This window comes from Rhododendron vialii, chromosome 13a, assembly GCF_030253575.1.
Source record: "Rhododendron vialii isolate Sample 1 chromosome 13a, ASM3025357v1".
Lineage (NCBI taxonomy): Eukaryota > Viridiplantae > Streptophyta > Magnoliopsida > Ericales > Ericaceae > Rhododendron > Rhododendron vialii.
In genome coordinates, this window is record NC_080569.1 from 2,795,281 (window position 1) to 2,818,762 (window position 23,482).

At 38.6% G+C, this 23,482-nt stretch overlaps 2 protein-coding genes across 8 annotated transcripts; both read left to right on the forward strand.

Moving 5' to 3' along the window:
• The first annotated feature begins 3,662 nt into the window (after positions 1-3,662).
• Positions 3,663-6,662, forward strand: LOC131313493 (small ribosomal subunit protein eS24z-like). Of its 2 annotated transcripts, none has more exons than XM_058341817.1 (6): positions 3,663-3,811; positions 3,902-3,980; positions 4,070-4,111; positions 4,746-4,916; positions 6,110-6,196; positions 6,305-6,662. In XM_058341817.1, the coding sequence occupies exons 2-6, from the start codon at positions 3,906-3,908 to the stop codon at positions 6,344-6,346; spliced, it is 417 nt and encodes a 138-aa protein (XP_058197800.1). In that variant the 5' UTR covers positions 3,663-3,811; positions 3,902-3,905; the 3' UTR covers positions 6,347-6,662. The 2 variants fall into 2 exon arrangements, with proteins under 2 accessions (XP_058197800.1, XP_058197801.1); XM_058341818.1 differs by having other exon boundaries at positions 3,730-3,808.
• A 2,409-nt stretch (positions 6,663-9,071) lies between these two features.
• LOC131313494 (uncharacterized) lies at positions 9,072-22,798 on the forward strand. Of its 6 annotated transcripts, none has more exons than XM_058341824.1 (13): positions 9,119-9,235; positions 9,521-9,704; positions 10,175-13,334; positions 13,811-13,940; positions 14,062-14,144; positions 15,140-15,369; positions 15,933-16,019; positions 19,360-19,459; positions 19,616-19,829; positions 19,907-20,556; positions 20,667-20,793; positions 21,227-21,546; positions 22,490-22,798. In XM_058341824.1, exons 3-11 carry the CDS (start codon positions 10,317-10,319, stop codon positions 20,676-20,678), a joined length of 4,524 nt encoding a protein of 1,507 aa, XP_058197807.1. In that variant the 5' UTR covers positions 9,119-9,235; positions 9,521-9,704; positions 10,175-10,316; the 3' UTR covers positions 20,679-20,793; positions 21,227-21,546; positions 22,490-22,798. The 6 variants fall into 6 exon arrangements, with proteins under 6 accessions (XP_058197803.1, XP_058197807.1, XP_058197806.1 ...); XM_058341823.1 differs by having other exon boundaries at positions 20,667-20,715; XM_058341820.1 differs by having other exon boundaries at positions 9,072-9,221; positions 9,509-9,704; positions 19,907-20,715.
• The last annotated feature ends 684 nt before the right edge of the window (positions 22,799-23,482 follow it).

Sequence of the window (23,482 nt, forward strand, 5' to 3'; positions counted from 1 at the left end):
GCATGAAGCTAAGGACTTGTGCCATAGGGACACTGGGTAGAGCAAGGGCAAAGTTATTACTCTTGAACAAAGGGCTCTGGTGAATCTGGTGATAGCCCCAAGGGTTTAGTCCAATTGGCTGGGGATTCGATTCTTGGGTCAGGCCACAAGAAAGAAATTTTTTGTGAATCCCTTAGTTTCACTGTGGACACTCATAACCATCGAACAAATAAGGGCTCTGGTGATGGTGTAGGGTATTGGGTACTTAACTAATTTTTCATCTCACTCTACTGTCTCTATCTTGTAATGGAGTACCTTTCAATTCTGTGAATGTGACATAACAGAATATAACTAAAATTTGGATATGATGGCTCCATTATTTTGTGAGTTTGTATTTCCGTGACGTAGATGAGATGTTTACAACAGAGATACGGGAGATACGTTATTGATTTCTTCTTCTTCTTCTTCTTTAAGAGCAGCTTATGTCCATCTCAACTAATTCCTTTCGCGGTCCGGTGAAAGACAGTTCATCCATGCCAGAACTAAGGAATTCACGAGAAATTTTTTTTTGGTGGCCTGACCTCAAAAATCGAACCGTGGTCAATTGTGTGGGGAGCAAACCTACCAACTGGATTAACCATTGGGCTACACTAATTGGATTCTAAATTTCTAATTAGTCATGCCAGATTTTTTTTTTAAAAAGGGATTCTAATTAGTCATAGAGTGCAAGCCATAGGCTAGCATCCATGGACCATTCCAAATATTTTAAACACCGTTACGCGGTGACCACTTCACTGCGAGTAGCTTTGTACGTGGGCATTAGTTATGAGTTGTGATGGAGAAGTCTCTGGCATGTGAGAAGGTTGGTCTTGTGTCTCTATTGGCACCTCTCCCTGTAGGGTTCAGCATCAGGCCATGTCACATTGTTATAGACACATCAAACATCTGTAATGTCAGGATAAAAAAAAAACATATGTAGTGTCAAAATCAGTGTGTGCACCACCTAAGATAAGTATACCAACAAAAAAGTAGTACTATATATTCATTGGCTGCAATGTTTGATGGGGGTCGATAGCACGCCCCGAACCCACAAACTCCTAAAACTCAAAAATGTTTGAGTAATACCCCTGTGGCACTGCGACTTAATGTTTGATTAACGTTAAAAATAGGTGGCAGTAAAACAGCTTACATTTGCGAAGATCAATTTTCTTAAAAAAAATCCAAAGTTGGGACAAAATCATGGTAAATCAATGTGCGATGAAAAGAAGCTTGTATTGTTTTGAGTTTCGAATGAAATTGGCCTGATTGCCTAGCCTGCCTATGTTTTGGTTCATCTAAACTGATCAAACTATATATGGTATATAAAGGAAGTAAGGTTGAGTTTCGCTAAGATTTTTGGACATTTTCTTGTTGTCCTTATTTAAAAAAAAAAAACATATCGTGATTCTTAGCTTTGCACATAACTTTTTGATTCGTTTGGCCTAGATGTTAATATTTGGAAATTTACAACCCTAAAAGAACAAAGGACTGTGAAGACTAGAAATTAGTACTAATAGACTGATGAGGCCCCGCAGGGGCGCAACGTGTTTCACGTTGTGTGATTACATATAATCATTTATTTATCTCTAGCTCCAGTGTATTTCATTGACTAATTATTGAGTCCATACGAAAACAAAAGAACAGCAAAATATCCCCAAAAGGGGTTGGGCCGTACGTATCTGATTAAGATCAGGTGTGTGGATTAATTTTATTAGTATTAAAAAAAAGGCAAGTTGATTACTACATGTTAACGTGAAATTATAGATGAACCATTCATTGGAATTCATGATTATGCTCATACCAAACAAAAACTAAACTTTTTAAAAAAAATATATATATATATATATATAAGTAGACAAACTAAACTTTGCTAATTCTCATTCAATTGGGCCAAATGTTAACTTGTTTTTATGTATCTTGTAAGAGGCTCCAACCAGAGCATCTAAATAATGGGTTAGTTTTGACTCAAATCACATAATTCGCATGCGCGTGCGTGAGTAGGAGCGGGAGCGTGAAAGGACATTTGAAACACATCAAAAATGACATGCACAAACTAGTAGAATTTGATAGAGCAAGAATTGATAACATGAGAGCAGTGCGATAATAAGAACAAAAGCACAAGGCATTTAGGAGAAGGATAATATGACTAAGGTTTTGACACAGAAAAGAGCTCCAACCACCGGCTTTTTGGGAAGTCCAATCCCACATAGCTTTGGCATGGTGTTTAGATCTGTCAATTTTGACGCCGAGAAAGGGTCATGTAAAATAAGCTTTTTTTGAATTGTACTTGGGAAAACTCTTTCGGAAAAGAGTTTGTTTTTAATCTGAACCGTTGAAAACACTTTTGGATGGCTACAATGCCGCACTACACACAGCGCACTACAACGTTTCCCAATCCTCTAGGGACTGTTTGTAGGAACAAAAAACTACTCCTTTGGATCTTTATTTTAGATCACAAGAGCTCCAATTTATTTGTCAAATATGGACTTGAATAATTACTTTTTCCTCATTCACGCCGCGATTCCTACCAATTCTCTTAGTTTTCTTTCTTTTTAACACAACAAACTAAATTTGTCCGTGAGGTATCACAATTTGGCACGAATCAACAAGATAAGGTAACATCACAGATACAGCCTTTTTATTTGCAGATTAAAAAAGCTTTTATTTATTTTTCTTTCATTTTTTTACATGTTAATGTTTCAGATTGCAGAAAGCGAGACAATATACCAAGAATTGTATCAAGCTTCACGTTTAGACCATATGTTAAGTAAATACAGTTATTGGAGGTCGAAGAAAAATTAATTATATTGATAATAGATCTTATTTTGACACCAACACTGGCATTCGAAAGAAATTGACATCTCTACATTTGAAGTCAAAGTTCAATGTGCTCCAAAATGTCATTGATGAAGGAAAAACGAGAGTGGCTAAGGTTTTTTTTCTTCTTCGTAATTTTACCATAGTGAACGAACCTACAAATATTAACTTGTGACACAATCAAGAAGGGCATCTTCTTTTTCTTTTGGTTGGATGTGGAGAAAACCGACCTCATGTATCATGAATGTAATCAAATATTGTACTCTATTTATTTGTTATGATTATATTGATGACTTTTCCTTTTGACTTTTTATTTTTACATTTTCCAAATGTACTAAAATAACTCTATTTAAGATGTTACTTCATCTTAGCAAGAAAGTAGATGGCATATCCATAAAATTATGTCCTTTCTTTAGCAATATAGAAATGTGAGTGCCTTTTTCTCATCTTTTAGGAAAGTTGTTATTGATCGTATAATAAAAAAAAATATTGTGGATTGCAAATGAACTTCTCAGTAACTCGAGGCTTGGCTCGTTAATAAGTAAGTCAAGTTCAAGTTTGAGTTTTAAGATGAGCCGAGCTCGAGTAACGCCTCAATAACTAATAAATGAGCCAAATTCAAATACTTCAAAATTTGATTTGACTCGGCTCGTTTGCAGCCCTTGCAGTTGATGAGTCGATGACATGCCAAATGTCCTAATTCTTGATCGGGCTGCCCGTTATACTCGGGTCTCGGGTAGGTGACTTTCCGGACCAACCAATATGGGCCTTCGGGTTTTGCAAACAGTCCAGCGAAAAAGAGAGTCCTGACTCCTGACGATTGAACCTACGGTTTGTTGGGCCAGAGCGTATAGGCCCATATATACTCCTCTCTAAAACCCTAAACGCTTAACTTGTTTGGCGCCTCCATTTCCCAGCCTTGCTGAGCAGAGAACGGACGACGGAGGCGCAGGACAGAGAGAAATCGCACACCGGAGTAACCTCTCTCTCTCCGTTTCTCTCTCTCTCTATATGTATGTATGTATGTATGTAGATATACTTGCGTGTAACCGAAGCTTGTTTGTAGGATAATGGCGGACAGCAAGGCGGTGACGATCCGGACCAGGAAGTTCATGACCAATCGGCTCCTTGCGAGGAAGCAATTTGTGAGTTTTCTGATTTCTTTCGTTGATTATTCTGTTTGCTGTTAGTTCACATGTCTCATGTTCTGCTCTTTTTGATTTATTTGGTTCAGATCATTGACGTTCTTCATCCAGGAAGGGCGAATGTCTCCAAGGTTTGATCTCTCCCTTTTGTATTTCTCTTGAACTTGACATGATTCATACATGTTCGTATTTACTGTTTCTATACAGTGAATCAGTAGATTTAGCTATTGTATTGTTTATGTGAATTCGGTTTATGTTATTATAGACGCCAAGTAGTGAACTAGTTTATTCCTTAATGTTGGTGCAATCTGTGTCGAAAATTTTGAACTTATCTTACTGAAGAGGTGTGGTTTTTTTGTATGTGAAGTTATGCAAGTTTACAAGGAAGGGATGTGATTAGGTTGCAATGTATCTATGTAATGTGTTTCTTAGCTTTGTTTGCCTTGATTCAACTATTGTTCTGGTTTTGGTTATTGCCCGATCATGCTTTGCCGACCTATGGCGTTGTAAAAAGAAGAAAGTACAAAAGAATAGTAAATGGAGCTCACCGCAAAAAATAAGAAAGTATAAAAATAGTAAATGGAGCTCACCGCAAAAATACTGTAAATATGAGAAGCCCCCCTTGGATTGGAAAAGATCTTTTGATATCTGTGATATGCCTACAGCTTCTCTATTTTGTTATAGCTGATCCTTTTTTATTACAATTAGGTTTTAGTTCGTGTGATTTTGAAGGTTTTCCTTGTTGGTATCCTTTGTTTATCTTAGGCGGAGCTGAAAGAAAAGTTGTCGAGGATGTACGATGTGAAAGATCCAAACTCCATCTTTGTTTTCAAGTTCCGGACCCATTTTGGAGGAGGCAAATCTACTGGTTTTGGTTTGATCTATGATTCTGTTGAGAATGCAAAGAAATACGAACCAAAATACAGGCTCATCAGGGTATTTTCTCATCTTTTGCTTGCTTGATATGCTTAAGCGTGGGCAACGGATATGTTTTGGGAGTGGTTGTTGTCTTTTTGTTCTGTGCTTGTCTTTGTTTTCCATTAAGATGGATCATCAACAGAGTTGCAGAGTGGTGAACACTGTCTCAGCCATCATCGTTCTGCAATTCCTCATTCCTTTTTTGTATTGATGTTGAAATTCTTTCTTTCTTTTATTTGAACCCGTTACACCAACTATGCCCCAGGAGTTTCCAATACAATACTGATTGGGTTTAGGTTGTTGAGTAACACAATTACAAATGCCACGGAAGGAAAAAATGATTAAATTTCTTTGCTTAAGATTGTGACTATTTTATTTAGTTTTCATGGAGTTCATAAGATGAATGATATGGAACATACATGAGAAGAAGAATTCCACTCAGGGCTGCACATTCACCCAGACAGCTAGATGGTTGGAAAACAGGGAAACGTGACAGTTAGAAATGATGATGTTTTTAGTTGCCTCTAAGATTTTCACTTATTTTGGACATAATTTGCAACTTTTTTTTCTTGTAAAGCTTAGGAGGATAGCTCTCTACTTTCACGTGGTTAGGTAATTTAAGGCTGGGCTCAATTAGATGTGCTTATTCATTGAGAAGCCACTGAAGTTTTAAGTCTGTAATGGTTAGAAGAAGCAAATGTCAATATTCCGTGTAGTTTTCTTTCTCCTATAGATGCTTTACTTCTTTTTTCCTGATAAGCACATAGATGCTAACTTTAACAATACGGGCATCATAGCTGTTTTAAGAGATAGCTTCAATTATTCAGTGTGCTGTTCAACCTACTATAGAAGCTAACTACAACAACTTGTGATGGCTAGAATCGACAATGAACATTAGGGGCATCATGAACTGTTTTAAGAGACAAACCCCATACTTCTGTTCGTCTTTCTTTCAACATGTGCTCCAAAATCTCTCTACCCTGTTGGATGACTCTTAGTGGAATGATATGCAAGCAAGTAGAATGGTAGCTTCGCAAAGATTCAAATCAGATTCTAACTGTTAATGCAAATAGGATTATCTAGTCATGCAAAGGTGCCCTGGGGATTAAATGAACTGTAATGGAATGCAAAGGAAATGAGCATGAGAAATTGCTATTTACACTTTGTCTGTCTCTCTCGAGCGTATTAGTTGACCTATTCATCCTTCGCAGAATGGCCTGGACACAAAGGTGGAGAAGTCCCGGAAGCAGATGAAAGAGAGGAAGAACAGGGCGAAGAAGATCCGTGGTGTGAAGAAGGTAAGGGAAACACTGGTCAATGTTGGCCAACCGTCTCTCTCTCTCTCTCTCTCTCTCTCTCTCTCTCTCCATATACATCTGCATTCAGTGGTTTCGTAAAATGTGCAGACCAAGGCTGGAGATGCTGCCAAGGCTGGGAAGAAGAAATGAGATGTTGCAGATTTCGTTGTTTGTTGCATTCTGTGGAAGCAAAGGAATGTTCTTTATTCGGCAGCTCCATTCTACACATTTTTCTGCAGTTATATTTGGAGTATTTTGTCCCCCTTTTTTTTGTCATGCTTCTTAAGTAGTTCCTTTGAACTTTCGGCATGTCCTAATTTTTGTCAAACAATCTAGTCATCGAAAACTATTTTTCCTGCCAGAATTGAGCTTAATTTTCTGTTTTGCGATTTGCCACCAAAGTCATTGATGCGATGGTAGTTAAATTGGAGTTGGTGATTGTAATGTCAGATACGAATTTGATCTCTCTCTCTCTCTCTCTCTCTCTCTCTCTCTCTCTCTCTCTCTCTCTCTCTCAGCACAATCATCCCCAAAACTTATATCAATACGTCCAAACTACCGGTGCTGTCTTGGTGTTGCCTGAGTGAGTTCCCAGCATAGGAGATTATCCCCACAACTTATATCAATACGTGCTTGCTGTCTTGGGTGTTGTCTGAGTGAGTTCCCAGCATAGGAGGTTTTGAGGGAGATTTTGGAACCAGGGACACCTTTGCAATGGTTTCCTGCGATTTGTGTTGGGCAAATTGGTAATAAAAATCATCTACTGAAAAAGGTCTTCTCTTGTGCAGCCTCTCTGGCTCTCTTTCAATAGGTTTTTCCTGGTGTAGCCTCAAACTCTTGATCGAGGTGCCTACACTGGCGGCTGCATTGAATAATGAGTAGCCATTGTAGACAATGTTAGTAGTATTATTGGTAAGGTTCAGTTTACATGTCAATTATTGGGGAGGATTGAGATGGTTGACAATTTGCCTTTTTAGATTGTCATGAGACTCTCAAACGGATTGATTGGTGAAAGCTATTCTTGATTACATGAACAACTGTTAGGTTGTAGTTTTCAGATTCTGTTTCTCAAATTCTTTTTCTACAAACTCAGAACCTCATTTCTTAGATTCTTGGAAATCGTTCCGCCCGAAAACGAATAAGGTATGAATGCAATAAAGTGATTTTGTTTAAGTCATGGTTTTCTTGGAATATTGTGCAAAAACTAATTACGTAAACTGCAACCAAACTGGCATCTCTCTCTTTTTTCCGGCAGGAATCTGATCGCTCAAACTCCATTTATATTTTAACAACTTAGATCATCTACAAGAAAAAGGGAAATCCTAGTAAAATTCGAAATAAATTGTTCTTGTATAACTCATTGTTAATGATAAGTATTAATCTAACCGTTCAGTAATAGAGATGACCTCATGCACTTGAATTTGACAGATGAGATTCTGCTATCTAAAGATTCTGAAATTCCAAACACACTAGTAAACTAATCCTAGTTACAACCACTGGCAATGAAACCTATTTGACTTGCAAAAACAATGCCAAGCATTATTCCCTCTGCCTGCCGGACAGGAAAGCAGAAAAACCAGGATTACATGAATCATAAATGGTTCCCATAGCAAACAAATAAAATCCAAAATACTCCATAATTAAGGATCCCCACCAGAGTGATTTGCACAATTCAACAATTTATGGCAGTAAATCTCATGCATTACCTGTGATATCTCTGTGCATTGATTGTAAATTTAGGGCATGGTAGTCCGTATGAGAAACATACCCATTACTAATCCGTACTTATTATCAATCGCATTTTCTTACGAATCACATTCATCAATCACTATTATTAAACGGGGCATATGAACTTATGTCAGCTCAATCCACGCTTTTGCAATGAACCAAAAACAATCAACAATTGCATTCTTACCCCACCCCTACCCAAAAAAGTAAAAAATAAAGTGATGAAAAGAAGTAATGCCTGATAGAAAAGAAAAGAAGTAATGCCATAGTATGGCATGCTATCACTTTCGCTATTCAATTTTTTTGCACGTGTTTTATATCACATACTATTTGTCAAGTGAAAAATATCAAGAGTGTATACGGAGATTTCAAAGTATATTTGTTAAAAAATACTGAGTGGTATGCAACATTTAAAACGGAAAAAAACCGATCGATACACGTGGGCTTAAATAAGTGAAGCGTATCTAATGAGGTGATAATGATAACACCTCGTCTCTCTTTATGAAGGTACGGGAAAAGAAGTTCGAATTTTATAATGAGTCTGAAAGCTCCCGCGTTTATTGAGATGGTGTTGCAGCTTGTGGGCAGAGGTGCAAAAGAACCGAACTGCTCGCAGACAGCTCATGGCTCGGCTCGTTAAAGCTCGGATCAGTTTGACTTGTTAAGTAAATGAGCTGAGTTCGACACTCAAAGCTCGGCTTATTTGTATAGGCTCGGCTCATTAAATAATTTAGTCAGACTCAGATCGTTTAAGACGAGCCAAGCTTGAGTTTTAAGCTCGTTTAGTAAATGAGCCGAGTACAGACACAATAAAACTCGGCCCGACTCGTTTGCACTTTCTACTTCACTTGTGGGCCTACAATGAATTTCCGAAGATAAAAAGAAAAGAAAAAGACAAGGCTTTGGGTGTGAAATATGAATCCCAAGCTTATATTTGGACATCCCAATTAGTAGGAGTAGTATTTTCCAAGACCGAGCAAAGAAAGGAAAAATATTCAATTTGTGGAGAGAGACAGATTGGAGGGAAATTTTCAGTAGGAATACAAGAAGTAATTCGAAATTACAAACTAAACCCCCAGTAATACTCCCTCGTCCCTCCGTACAACGAAACGTAAAGGCATAAATCTCACTCCTAGTACAAACAAACAAATACCCCCTTGTCTCTCTCTCTCTCTAAAACCCCCCATTCATCAACCTCCTCCTCCCTCTCTCTTTCTCAGCAATCGCTTCGCTTCGGTTGCCATTGACTTGTCGGTTTCACGGCGCGTAGATACAGCTCTCCTGCATGTTTACCCAGGTACATTGATTTAGGTTTTATTCTACGTGTGACGGCGGTAGGATTCCCAATCATATTCTGATTCGGTTTCTGCCTTTTGTACGGTCTCTCCCCCAAATTCCCTTTTTTTTTTTTTGGCTCTGTTTTTGTTTATATCATTAGATTTTAGTGATTCCCTAGTTTTTCGAATCAAGAATTTGATTTTGTGTATGATGTCAGTGAGGCTATGAAGCTTGACTGTCGTGTAACATTCTTATTTTGGTCTGTCAGTGTTTTTGTTAGAACCTGACTGAGGGTTTTGAAATTAGGGTTTTTCCGAGCTATTGGAGGAGTCTAGGGAGGGCTTGAGATCTGCTGCTATTCATTCCAAGTCTGAGAACGGTGTGATGGGCTTATAAAACTCTGAACGTGATTCGGTTGCCTGTCTCGGTAATCGTTTTGCTTCGGACGCCATTTAGTGGGTTCTACAACGTATAGATACCGCTGCCGTGCACGTATACCCAGGTACATTGGTTTAGGTTTTACTGTGATGGTGGTTTCGCACTCCCCTCTTCTAGTTTCCTTAGAATCAAGTCCTGTCCAGTTTGGGCCTTTGTGGCTTTTCATTTTGTAGAAATCGTCAAGTATATTAACCATGCAAAAAATCAACAAATCAACTTGATCAAGCATCGATGCCTATATGAACAAAACAGATTTGTGAAAGAAAAACAGACGGAGAAAAATTGAGTACTTGAACTGCGAATTTTACTTGGATAAATCATCATCTTTTACGTGGGTAATGTACTCTAGGAGCTTTCCAAATGAATGGTTCTGATCATTGTTGTGGGGCCAAGGAGGCCCACGAAAGCCCAAATTGGACTGGACTGAACCTAAAGGAAGCTGGAGGGTAGCTTGGTAGTGATTTTGTCTGCTTTTGTACAGTCGGTCTTGCCATTGTTTCCTCATGCATTTTCTTTGTATCATTTGATTTTCAGATACTCCTGAGCTTGTTTGTTGGCTTTGTGTATAATGTGAGTCTCTGAAGCTCAATTGTCCTCACAAACTTATTTTGGTTGGAATTTCCCTTGCTTATCTTTGAAGCTGACCGAGGGTTTAGAAATTAGGTTTGTGTGTAAGATGAGAGAGGGCTTGAGATCCAATGTTATGGCCGCAAAGCAAGAAAATGTCATTGTGTCTGCAAATGGTAATGTCGATTCAGGCACAAGCAAGGGTGATGAAATCACCAGTGGTAGTGAGGGTGACAAAACAAAGAAAGAGCTAGAGTTAGAACCCGTGGATCTATCGCAGCTGGGTCATCTCCCTTGCCCCCGGTGCAACTCGATGGACACCAAGTTCCTCTTGTACAGCAACAGCAAACATTCTCCGCCCCGGCACTGCTGCCGTTCCTGCCGGCACTCGTGGACTCAGGGTGGGACCCTGTATATTAAAGATTCTTCTATTGGCAGAAACTTTGAGCGTAGGTTTGAACATATGGAGCGAGGAGAAGATACCAATATCTCTTCTGGCGATGCTAATGCACCGGGGCTTCAAATTGGGAGGGAAAGAAGAAGGTTGGAGAGTTCTGATGAGAAGGACAAATATTTAGAACAGGGCAAGAAGAGGGGACAGCAGCGCCCAACTCATGGCCAGCGAGAGCCAGATCATGTCCCATGCCTGCTGTGCAACTCCACCAACACAAAGTTCTTGGCCTACAACAACAACAAAGTCTCTCAGCCGCGGTACCTCTGCAATTCCTGCTGTAAGACCTGGACTCGTGGTGGGACCATCTACAAAAGGAGAAGGTTGGACGATTCTGAGAGGGAGAAAGCTATCGCAATTTCAGGTCTAAAAAAAGGTAGTGAGATCAACAATACTGATGGTTATGAGATGGTAGCGCATTTTGTTGCAACTTTGACTGATCCAGAATATGTCAAAGATTCATCGTGTGAGATGAAGAGCAATGGGTCTGAGAATGATAAAGTTAATTCAGGTGTAGAAAAAGGCGATGAAGCCAAAAACACTGATGATAACGAGATGGTAGCACAGGTTGAGGGGAAACAGGAAGAGAAGAAACATAGCAGTCAAGATGCTGATAGTAGTGTGCGTGGTGACAACCATAGAGGTAATCCCGATGCTAATGCTGTAACATCTGGGCTTGAAGTTGGGATAGGGCGGCAAGGGATGGTAAGAATAGGGATAGGGAATTCTGACGATAATGAGAAAGATTTAGAAACGCGGAAGAACCGGCGACGGGGGCGGCAGAGCCCGCCTCTTGGAGCACACCCGCAAGAGCCGGATCATCCCCCATGCCTGCGGTGCAACTCCACGAACACCAAGTTCTTGTACTACAACAACAACAATCACTCTCAGCCTCGGTACATGTGCTATTCCTGCAGTAAGTCCTGGACCCACGGTGGGACCATCAGAGGGAGCAGGGGGAAGAAGACAGGAACGGTGGAGAGTTCTGATAAGGAGAAAGGTATAGTAGTACGTTCCGGTCCGGAAAAAGGTGCTGATACCAACAACACTGATGGTAATGAGATGGTAGGGAAGAGAAATAGGTCTGAGGAATCTGACCAAACCAAGCACAATGAGAAAGCTGATGGTAAGGCCTATGTTGAACACCATACAGGTAAGCCTAAAATTGGGAGAGGACAAAAGGGGAGGAAAAGGAAAAGGGTGGAGAGTTCTGAACGCAATGGGGATGATGACACACTGATAAAGAAGGTCAAGGAGGTATCTTGTGGTGGTAAGGCTCAGGTTGTTGGTAGGATTTTGAGGTCAAGGACACTGGCAACAAATGGCGTTGAGAAGACGGTTGGTGTTGGACTTGCTGAAGGTGTTCTGGGGGTTACAGGGAGGAAAGAAGCTGATGTTTCAGCCAAGAATAGCACTGAAATAGAAAACTATCACAGTGTCCAATTGATTGACAGGCAAAAGAAGAAGATAAAAGGAAAAGTGCAGGGGAAAAGCGGGCCGCTGAAGGCGAAGCAAAAGTTGGTGGGGTTCAGGGAAAATGGCGATATACTGAAGTCCAAAAGGGTCTCTAGGGGTTCTAAGTTTCTGGACAATGGAAAGCACAATAGGTTAGCCAGTAAGTTACGTGATTCGGGCCGGAAATTCATTGTGAAACAGTCAAAAGGGAGCAAGCAAAAGGAAGGGGGAGTTTGCAAAAGAAGTACTGAAAAGCAGTTTTTGAGGGATCGAATAATGGCTATGCTTACGAGTGCAGGCTGGACAATTGAGCGTAGGCCCAGGTCCGGCAGAGAGGAGGGCAGAGAGTACTTCGACGCTGTATATGTTAGTCCTGAAGGACGTGGTTTGTGGTCAGTCACCTTGGCTTATAAAGTTCTTAGAGAACAAGTTGAAAGTGGCGAGGCTGATAGTAGGGCCCTTGCTGCATTTACTCTGATACCACAAGAGGAATTAAGCAAATTATTTAGGACAACAAAGAAGAAAATGGGACTACAAAAGGGATTGAAGGGAGAAAGAGAGGGTGCAAATAAGAAACACAAAGGAGTTACTCAAAAGAAGAAGTTTAAAAAGAACAATGCTAAGAGAGGAACAAAACAGAAATCGTCAGACAGTGAACAAGACGTTCCAGCTAATACATCTCAGAGGGGAATGCAAAGATCACATCGCAGGGAGAGACAAAATGGAAAGAGATATGCTCTGGTGGGTCGTCACTCGAAGAAGGGGTTGGATCCAGACAGTGAAGGCTTTGTACTATATGATGGGAAGCGCAGTCTTCTTTCGTGGATGATTGACTTGGGAACTGTTCCTCTTAGTGGAAAGGTTAAATATATGAACCATAGAAGGACTCAAGTATTGCTTGAGGGCAGGATAACCAGAGATGGCATTCATTGTGACTGCTGCAATGAAACCTTTGCTCTCGCGGAATTTGAGTCTCATGCTGGAAGTAAAGTCACACAACCATTTGAGAATATTTATCTCGAGTCAGGAAGTTCCCTTTTCCAGTGTCTAGTAGACTCGTGGAGCAAACATGATGGGTCTGAATGCGTTCGAGTCCATTCTGTTGACGTTAATGGCGATGATCCAAATGATGATACATGCAACAAATGTGGGGATGGTGGGGACTTAATATGTTGTGATGGCTGTCCTTCAACTTTTCATCAAAGTTGCTTAAATATACAGGTATTGATGTATTGCCTCATTTTATACGGTTTTATAGTAATGTAAATTATAGGCAGTAATGCAGTATCACTTTGATGCATACTTCGCATCTTCATTTAGGGCTTATCTAAAAGTTGCGTCTGTGTGTTCTATGCAGTAGCATTCTTAAGCTTATTCATTTGTAGGCAGTCCAATGTGAATAATCCAAAGCTTTTAGGCGGCAGGCTAAAAAAATATCTAGGGAATGTTTGTCCATGTTACGGAGACAGGTTCTAAATAATTGTTTTCGGCATCCAAATTAAATTATTTGTCTAAACTTGTGTTTAGCAGTTGGGTTTCTTTTATGTAATGTTTTTCAAGTGCTTGTTCAGCAAAGTAATGGTTCCGCTGCTGTGCAGATAGAGGAATTTTCATTTCGATTAGCATGTATCAAAAATTTTTAGTGCAAGGGTTTTCTATTGGCCAATGCGATAATCATTCTTTCCTTTGCATGGCAGAAGTTTCCTTCCGGTGACTGGCACTGTGTGTATTGTTCTTGCAAGTTTTGTGGCATGGTTGGGAGTACATGTCAGAGTGGTGATGCAACTGGTTCTGCATTGCTAACGTGCCGGTTGTGCGAGGAAAAATGTATGTACTACACTTATCACAGTGCTATGATTTTTTGGGATTTTTTCAACTCTGTATTTCACTATTTGATTCCAGGATATAGCTAGTTTGTCTTAAATATCAACTATGTTGCCTTTTGTAGACCACCTACTCTGCATTCAGGCAAACGATGCTGTGCATGTTGATTCTGATCGTCCGTCTTTTTGTGGAGAGAAATGTCAAGAGGTAACTATTGATGAAGTTCTACAGCTTCAGTAATCAGTACTTTTGCTTGATGGAATAAGTAGTAGTTTTAGTTGCTAATCATTATTTTCGTTTGGGACACTAATTCTGAACTCTTTAATGCTTTACTCCTGTCTCAACATCGAAGTCATTATATGATAATGTTGATGTTTTCTTTTAGCGGGGATTGTAGTACAGTAAAACTTAGGTGGACTGGTTAAGTTTTAGGAAGGAAAATTGTCAAATTCTCTTGTCCTGATTTACTTCTTATTATGACGGTAGTGTACAATATTTTAACCTGCATAACAATACACAAAGGGTTTATAACAGTTGGTGACTACTGTGGATATGGCATCACGAAATTTGGTTGTTTGTTCAAGATTTATTAGATTGATGATTGGTCTTATCTGTTCCCCAAACTGCCTCTTATTTTGTTCCATGTATGTCTATAAAGGAGCTAAATTAATTCCAAAGGAATCATTGTTTTGTGTTTCCTCTATCTTGACATTATTACTTTATAGATCTTCTTGGTGCAATTTGTTTATGTAATCGAATTTGGGTGCAACTGTGCAAGTAATCCAACTTGAAAGTCATCTGTGCTGAAGGAGCACTAATAAGGGTTGCTTGATGTATAACCAAAATAAGTTATGCATCATGCAAATACTTTTAAAATTATTGATTACAGCTTAGCCATTGCTACCCTTTTCAAGCATTAACATGCTACTGGACCTCAGTTGAGTTTACATGAGCAGTTTTGGCACCATATGCTAACCACATTATTTATCTGGAACTGTGGCATATATTCCTTTTTATATTGCGTTATTTTTCTTGTTCCCTTTTCTTGTTCTGTTGAAAAATTGGTTTTCAATTTGTGTTTCCTTTTCCTTCTCTTAGGTATTCAATCCCCAGTAATTGCACTTATGCTCTATGACTCCAGTTCTGTATCCGGTGTGTTCTCTATTTACTGGTACTTAATGAACATAATACTTGCTCAACAGGTCTTTGAGCGACTTCAGGTGCTTCTTGGGGTCAAAAATCGACTGGAAGAAGGATATTCATGGACTCTTTGTCAACGTTTTGATGTCAGCCCACAAACATCTGTTCCTTCAAAAGTTGAATGCAACTCCAAGTTAGCTGTTGCATTGTCTATTTTGGACGAGTGTTTTTTGCCAATTGTTGACCCGAGAAGTGGAATCAACATGATTCGTAATGTTGTCTATAGTTGTGGGTAAGCACTTTTGACTATGTTTTGGTTGAAAGAGACTGGTTAGTATTGCAGATGAACAAATATCAGTTACTAGAGAGTTCCGCATGAGGCACACATGGCTTGCATGTGGGTGGAACTCTATAACTAGACTTATAAAGACAGACACTTGTGATTTGTGAATGTTACTAATTTGGTGTTATATTGGAATATATCCATTATTTACCTTGAAATAGTTGTAGTCTGTTGCAAGAGTTTGATTGTCATTGGGAAGGTTTCTTGTTGCAACTGAATATTGTGCTAACAAAGGAGTTCCAAAACCTGTATCAGTTACCGGTTTATTCCCTTTTTCAAGATGTGGAATTATCTGAAGTTATGTACTATCGTAGTGCACCTTAAATAATGGAAATAGACGCGATTAGCATTGTGTATTGTAGCATTGTTTGGACAATATTGGCACGGTCCAATATTGAAAAGACTTAAAACAGAGGGGAACGCCAAGTGGCCGTCCTGTTTTCTATATTCATACGGATATTAAATAACTTAATACTGATACTATTCTTGTCTGTTTATTGAATTGGTTCCAGGTCCAATTTTACTCGGCTGAACTACGCTGGTTTCTTCACTGCTATTCTAGAGAGGGGTGATGAAATTATCTCAGCGGCATCCATAAGGTTTTTTTCTGCCTGCATTGTTATCAAATTTGTTGCAGCTAGGATGTTGAGGCATAAATACTGTTTAAATACAAGATTTCAGTTGTCAGAATACGAAGAAATTGTTGGCCATGCATTTGAATTGTTGATGAACCTAGAAGGTAAAAATAAGTTTGAGTCACTATTATGGTATGCTCGTAGCGATCAGCGTAGAACAAATGTCAGTGACAAGGTTTACAGCTCCAACTCTTTTTTAACTTTTGGGGAACTATTTTACGTATCTTCACATTCATTGGCTTTGTTCGAAAATTCTTCTGAATCATGCTCTACTTATGTGTTGACACATGTATGGTCTATTCTGATGCTGTGTTGTCCCCGCCTGTTCTTCCAATCAAAAGTCGAATCTGATTGATAGTATATTTCAGTTAGACTATGGCAAGGCTAGCCATTATTCCATTGACATGTTTAAGAAGATTAGAGGGAATAAGATTTGTTGAAGCTGGATTTGCTGAAGGGTATGATTATTTGGAGTTGGAGTTCTTCTGTTTTAGAGATGCTGAAATTTATCTCTACAAATTAGACCAATTGAATTTGTGATGCCTCTGGGAGTAAGTGCTGATTATTTGATTATGTTTTTATGTATCCTGTTACTTTCTAGAGACAGTATTTTTTGCATCGGGAAAGTTGCTTACTTCCCATGAGAATGAGCTTTATTGTTCCAAAGTTCCAATTACTCCTTAAGAACTATTACGCCGTGACGTAAATATACGAGGAATTCTTTGATATGAATGTGGTGACAAAAGATTTTTCGCTCTTATTCAAATGTAAAATCCTGTTAAACTTCTATTCTCAGCCCTAAACCTTCCTTATTTGCATTTCACTTAAATGCAATGATGAAAATTGTGTTTATTGCTAAAGATTTATGGTATTTGAGTCATGTTACCTTTTCGAAGGTGGTCTTGGAATGGTAGCTCATTGAGTCGTTGGCATGCCATGGTCATTCTATGTTAGAGTGAGGAGAAGAGTGGATGAGCGAGAGATTGTAAATCCCTGCGTTAGCTCCTCTAACTACTATACATACCTCAGCACAATCCTACTTGTGTCGGGTATTTGGATTCATGTTCATGAAGGATCTAACGGTTTTTTTTAAATCTTCTGCCTGTGAGACTACGTAATGCGCATTCCTCATTTCTCCAGGCTTGTGCCGAATATTAAGGCCAAATTTGATATTTACTTGTGTCAGATAATTGACATATGGACGAGTGTGGGTGTTTCCAATCGTTCCCGTCCGACACTTGTTTTATATATGGTTAATTGGTTTGACCTCTGTCATTCAATCAACATAATATCAATATTTTCCAGAAGATGAGTCAAATGCTTTTTTCTAAAATGGTCCCAACGGTTTAGACATAAGTCCAATAACACTCCTTGCAATATTTCCATTCAGTCAAAACTCTGAATGAAAAGGATAAGGATAAGTGGTATTTATACATTTTCTTTCGGTTCCTTCCATCTAGACTCTAAGTTCCATTAAGTATAAACATTAACAGTTAAAGTTGCATTAATGAACGATCATTTGCCTGGTGTTTTGAATTTGAGGTTTTGACTTTTATTCTACCTTTAAACTTACTTTTATTGTTTGAAAGAGAGAAACAAATTTCTTCCGAAACATCATATTGATTAGTCTACAATCATAGTTTGATATCAAATTAGGAATCATGTTTCACTTTATGTTTTTCAGAATCCATAATCATATGGTGTATTGCCAGAGGGTTCGACATGTTAAGATACAGGAGTGATGCCTATACTTTGAGAGAATGCAAAGAACTTGTGAGAAGAAAACATTGAACATTGCATTAATGATAGCATGTTAGAAAATAGAAAGCATTGGTTTTGGGACACCTATAAGATGTATCCAGTCATGTCTAATACGAATATACAGGTAAAGGAAACGAAAAGAAAAATGAAGTAGCATTTCTAAGTATGATCACCTTTCTACAAGCTACGAAATATTGTCTATGGACTATCATATAAATTTCTAAGCTTCGTGTGGTGTACGTTGGCACCGGTCGGGTAGTTTACATATTTATACAGAGGTATATAAGAAGTAAAGATAGTGTTTCCTTTATATCTTAATAAGTGTTTCCAAAAGTAATTTCTCTAGGTAAATGAACCGTTTTCTAATATAAATTTTCACAAAAGTAGGACATTCAGTTACTTTCCCAAACGCTTCTGAAAAAATAAATTTGTCGTCCATCAAATTAGGTGGAGATGGCAACGAGTGGGTGTTGGACGAGGGACGATTCCTCAACTCCGTCCCTCCATGCAAAGTCTCCCTTGCCCCTGCCTCAACCCCGAGCTATTTCTGCCCCTCCTTGACCTTATGCTACCCTTGTAACTTCAGAAAAGATAAACACTTGAGGGGAAGAATGGGTTGAAAATCAAGGCCCTAGGCAATTTTTTCAAAGTGGTTCGTTTCTTATTTTTAGTTTTCTCAAGTGCCCTGGAAAAGGACATACGTACTCAAATCAAACTTAAAAAATTTGCTTTTCACTTTTCAAATCATGAGTAAAAGTAGCTTGGCAGGGTGTGCGTGCATCTCATGAAATTTGACTTCTCTAGGTTGAATCCTGGGCTTTCCCACCTACTATATGGTGTTGTTGCATGTATCTTTTACTTATGCGGTCATGAGCTACAGTTAAGAGTTCTTAATTAGCCAAAATCACAGACAGAGAAAGAGAATGGAAGTTTTCCTCTAAAATTTCACAATTGTGCTGTTATTCTTTTTTATTCTTCTCTCCTGATCTAAGTGTCTGTTATTAGGATATTTTATGTTTCTGCACAACCAAAACGTTATCAATGTCAGCTCCATGTTTTCACTTGGGTATATTTGTTATACTTTCCATTTAATGGTTTTCATTATTGAGAATCCAATTTTGGATATAGTTAAGAAAGTTAAATTTTCTGTTATTTTGTTTGATCTTCCTTATTGTAAGATGAAAATGGAAACAGAATGTACAACAGTAGAGTATTGCTGGAAAATGACCTGAAAATGCCTAATTGAGTATCTCACCTTGCAGTTGCCTTATTATCAAATTGAATTCTCTCATCCTTGTTGTGTGTTAAGTTGCCGAGTGAGGTACAACCTTTTGTCGTAGCATAAGTATTTACCGGTTCTGGGGGGGAATATGTTGGTCTAGCAGAAACAAGAGGCTTGATTCAACTGGCTTCTGTGTTGATTTTCTCGTTGCTAGTGCATGGAGTAAAATTACCTTTGCATTTATTTGTGAATATCTGTGGCCTTCAAGGATATTACTGGTAATAATTACTAGAGTTATAATTTTTACTCCTTGATGAATAGGATTCATGGGAATCACTTAGCAGAGATGCCATTCATTGGGACTCGGCATATTTATAGGCGTCAAGGGATGTGTCGTCGGCTACTAAATGCAATTGAATTGGTATGTTGTGAACCATATTTCAGATCCTTGTTACAATCATTCTGGGCAAACAATCTAGGATTATAGTGACTTAAATCTGGATTTTTCTTGGTTCTGTTGGATTTACTGCTCTTCCTTGTCTTTTGATGCTAAGCCATTTGTGACTCATTTGTCCAGGCTCTATGCTCGCTTAATGTTGAGAAACTGGTTATACCTGCAATCTCTGAACTGCTACAAACGTGGACTTCTGTTTTTGGTTTCATGCCCCTTGAAGAATCAAACAAGAAAGAAATGAAACACATGAATATGATAGTGTTCCCCGGTGTAGATATGTTAGAGAAACCTTTGTTGAGGAAGAGTATTGGTGGAGAGAGTCTCATTTCCACTGCAGGTATTTCATGAATGCTTGAAGGGCATGGCTTCAGAACTTTTTCTCTAGGATTTTAAGTATTTATGTTCGTATTGCAGGTACAATCTCCACAGAACGCAGAATCGAACAGCAAACTTCAAATGCTCCTGGAAAAAGCGATATAGCTGCTGCTGAATATGATGCATCTGATGTAACATGCGAGACAGTGAACTTTCAGGACTTAACCATTGAAAAACATACCCATGACAATCAAGAGTGTGAAAAAACACAAAATAAAGATTCAGAGTCTTCTGGCGGAGATGCTCTTGAACTTGATTTACAACGTACTGTGGAGGAACTGAATAAACAAAAAAGTGCTCAGAAGTTAACTCATGTTTCCACGATCATGCCTGATGCTACACAATTGGGGGGATCTCTTGATGGTAAACGGAAGGAAGGTGCTGATCATGAACTAAATGGAGAAGTTAAAGCTGTCTACCTTTCTGCTGAAATTATGACTCAACCCCAGGATGCTACACTGTCTTATTCGAAAGAGGATGTTGCCCAAATTCATGAACTGGAAATTGTTTCTTCAGTTCACCATAACTGCTGTCCTCTTGGCGGGGCTTTTGATGATGCTACTAAACCTGGTTCCCAAGCATCTCATATTCGTTATGGACTTTGCAAGTCCTCTGGGTGCCACTCGGGTGTTGATGAATATGATACTACTGCAGTAAATAAAGTGGATGCCTTGAATCATGTTGTTGAGGTGGGTCAAACTTCTATGGTTACTGTGAAAGATATCCATGAACAGAAAGAAGAATTCGCTGCCGCTCATTCTGATTCCTGTTCCATTGATTTGAATTCCGTTCCCAGCAGGCCTCAAGCTAGCATTCACTGTTCTAAGGAATCTGAGTCTGGTTGTCAGGTAGGCCACATCCTCCTGGTCTAGCTTGCCCTGTACCTCTCGATCCCTCAGAGTCCTAATACATCTGGTTTTCATGAGGTGATTCTAATTTAGGAAAGCCCTCTCTCTCTCTCTCCCTCTCTCTCTCTCACACGTACACATATATGTACATGTGTCTGTATTGTGTGCGCGCGCATGTATGTTTGTATTGACATGCTCGCGCACGGACACATGTTTGCATAAAGAAACATCTACTGATAGCTTGTTTATGTGAAATTGGTGTTCAATTAGAAAACAGTTCCTAGCAGTGACATGTGGGATATTTGTTATTTATAAAAAGAGAGGATCTGCTATTTGGCATGATGATGACCAGGTCTTCATGGTTGAAATTTTTTCCTACCACTCTGCTAGAGATAATCGTAATTTGTCAATTCCATGAAAGTGATATCTTGGTAGTTATCAATTTGTTCCTTTTTCCACTTGTTTACTCTCCAGTCTTCTCTGATTAATTTGGCAATCTAATGTATTGCAGGTAGAATCACATAGATTGTTGAAGAGTGGAAAACTTTGCTAACTTCATGTAGCTTAATGTAGAAGCGAGTTTGCTTGTCGTAGAGATGTAGTGGTTGCTGTTTCGAGGCCACAATCTTAATGGAGAATCTGCATCTTTTTGGAGATTGGGAAATTTGTTAATTACTCTCCTTTTTGAATATTATGGGAATCAGTTCGCAGAAGGATAGCAAGAAGAGAGACACATCAAGTTTCAACAATCTGAGTAATAATTTGTTGCAACCTTCTTTGAGAAATGTGAATATTTAAACTTGAGAGGCCAGAACGAAAGTTCTTTTTGAGGTATGTGTAACTGTCTCTTATTGTTATCTTTGCCTTAATGGTCTCTGGTAGCATTAAATATTTTTAGGTGTCTTCCTTGCTCCGTGTTTCTTTTCTCCTTTATCCTTTATAGTAAAATGGTGCCAATTACTTTGAGTCAGCAACATGGCTTGTTTTTCCATTGCGCAACATGTAGCATCTATTCTATGCAAAATTACTGGTATTTTACTTGAATTGATTACATTTTCCCCTGAATTGCTTGTTTTTCCCTTCCTTTTCTTCCTTCCTGCTCTAGTTTTGTGTCTTTTGTCCCTGACTTGGCTGTCTGTTGTGCTTTTCTTGCCTTGTCTATAGTTGGTGAAACATTGTCATGAATAGTCACATTCAAATTCCCTGTAAGTTCTGTGCATGTTTTATTTTCTCTTTTCACTAACTCATCATTTCTTCAATCTTTGCTTCTTGTTCGGTGAGTACTGGTTTTCCTGTCAATGTGAACACAGTTAACGGCGTAATTTATGTTGTAGATGCAAAAGGTTCAATTGTGGGGCGTTGAATTTGTTTTCTGTTGCATCTTACTGTGAATGCATGCTGACCTTTGAGTTTTATAATGTCATCGAAAAAGATGAATGGCCTAGATGATTCTGTTTTTGGTCGTTCTCGTCAGTTTGCAGTGTATTTTGCAAAAGTATGAGAAAATTTGCTCATGACAACGTTATGTGAAGAGAGAAATAGGGAAACTTGGGTTTTGCTGACATCCCCAGGCTCCTTAGAACCAATTATAAAAAATCCTTAAGTTGAGATTGATATGAACGAAGCTCATATATGTTCAATAATGTGCTTTAAGAACCAAACTCTTCTGATTCAAGTTTCATACCTGTGCTTTTGTACATTTTCTTTTTCAACCTCTTGTAGACTCTCTCTCTCTCTCTCATTACCTAACAATTGCTTCTTTATCTCCCTGCAGTAGGGGTGGGTTGCATCTAATGTTGCATCTAATTTCAGTGCCATGTAGAAAAGCACAGGAATATTTTGCTGAGTACATACTCTTATCTCTTGACTAGGATGCTGCTGGTAAAGGTAGTAATGCATCATAACAAGGGGAGTGTCCAAACTGGAGCTGATGTAATCATTTTTGTAATTATCTTTTTCATCTTTTGGTTTGCGATATTGTGGACTTGCTATAAGCCTTTTGGAATTGCAGATGGTAAATATTTGTAACTTAATAGTACTATATTTTCTTAGAGTATCTCAAATGCCTTACTATTTCTTTTAAGCCCAAGTCTTTTTCATTTACAAGAGCTCCCACAATGCCCGCAATATTTGGTTAAGTGTATATTCATGAACTAGTTTTGCAATTTTCTGAGTCGAATTTAGCTCAATGGATGGCCATTCATTGCTAAATCAAGGTGTGTTAGTTATATAAATATATAAAAAAAAAGAAAAAAAAAGTGAAATGTGCCATAGCATAAGTTTCCTGTATGAACAGCTCAATTGCAATCCGCGGATTTTTTTGGCTAAAACTAGAGAGGAGAAATATTAAGTGGTGAAAGGCTCATTTTTCACCACATATTGGTGTAAGTTTCATCATACAGTATGTGGCTTTCCCACCGATGCGCGCTTGAAAAAGGCTCTGGGGGTGGAGATCTAGGAGCATTGAATAATTATATTCACGAGCAAACGCTCCAGGAGCATTGAATAATTATATTTCCGGGCAAACCTTATCAGAAGTGATCCTCGTAACCTAAAGGCTGTATAACTCTAGGTGATTCAAGTGGTTCTTTTCAATATGCTCAGTATTATTCGTGGAAAATATTAAATAATTCCAAAAATTTCTTTAAGTTACTATAATTCCGTTAAATATGTCTTTTAACATAAGATGGCATCGTTTTAGCGTCATATTTGTCTCAAATAGGCAAATATGATTCACACGTTATCTTTGCAGTTTAGAATAATCAGT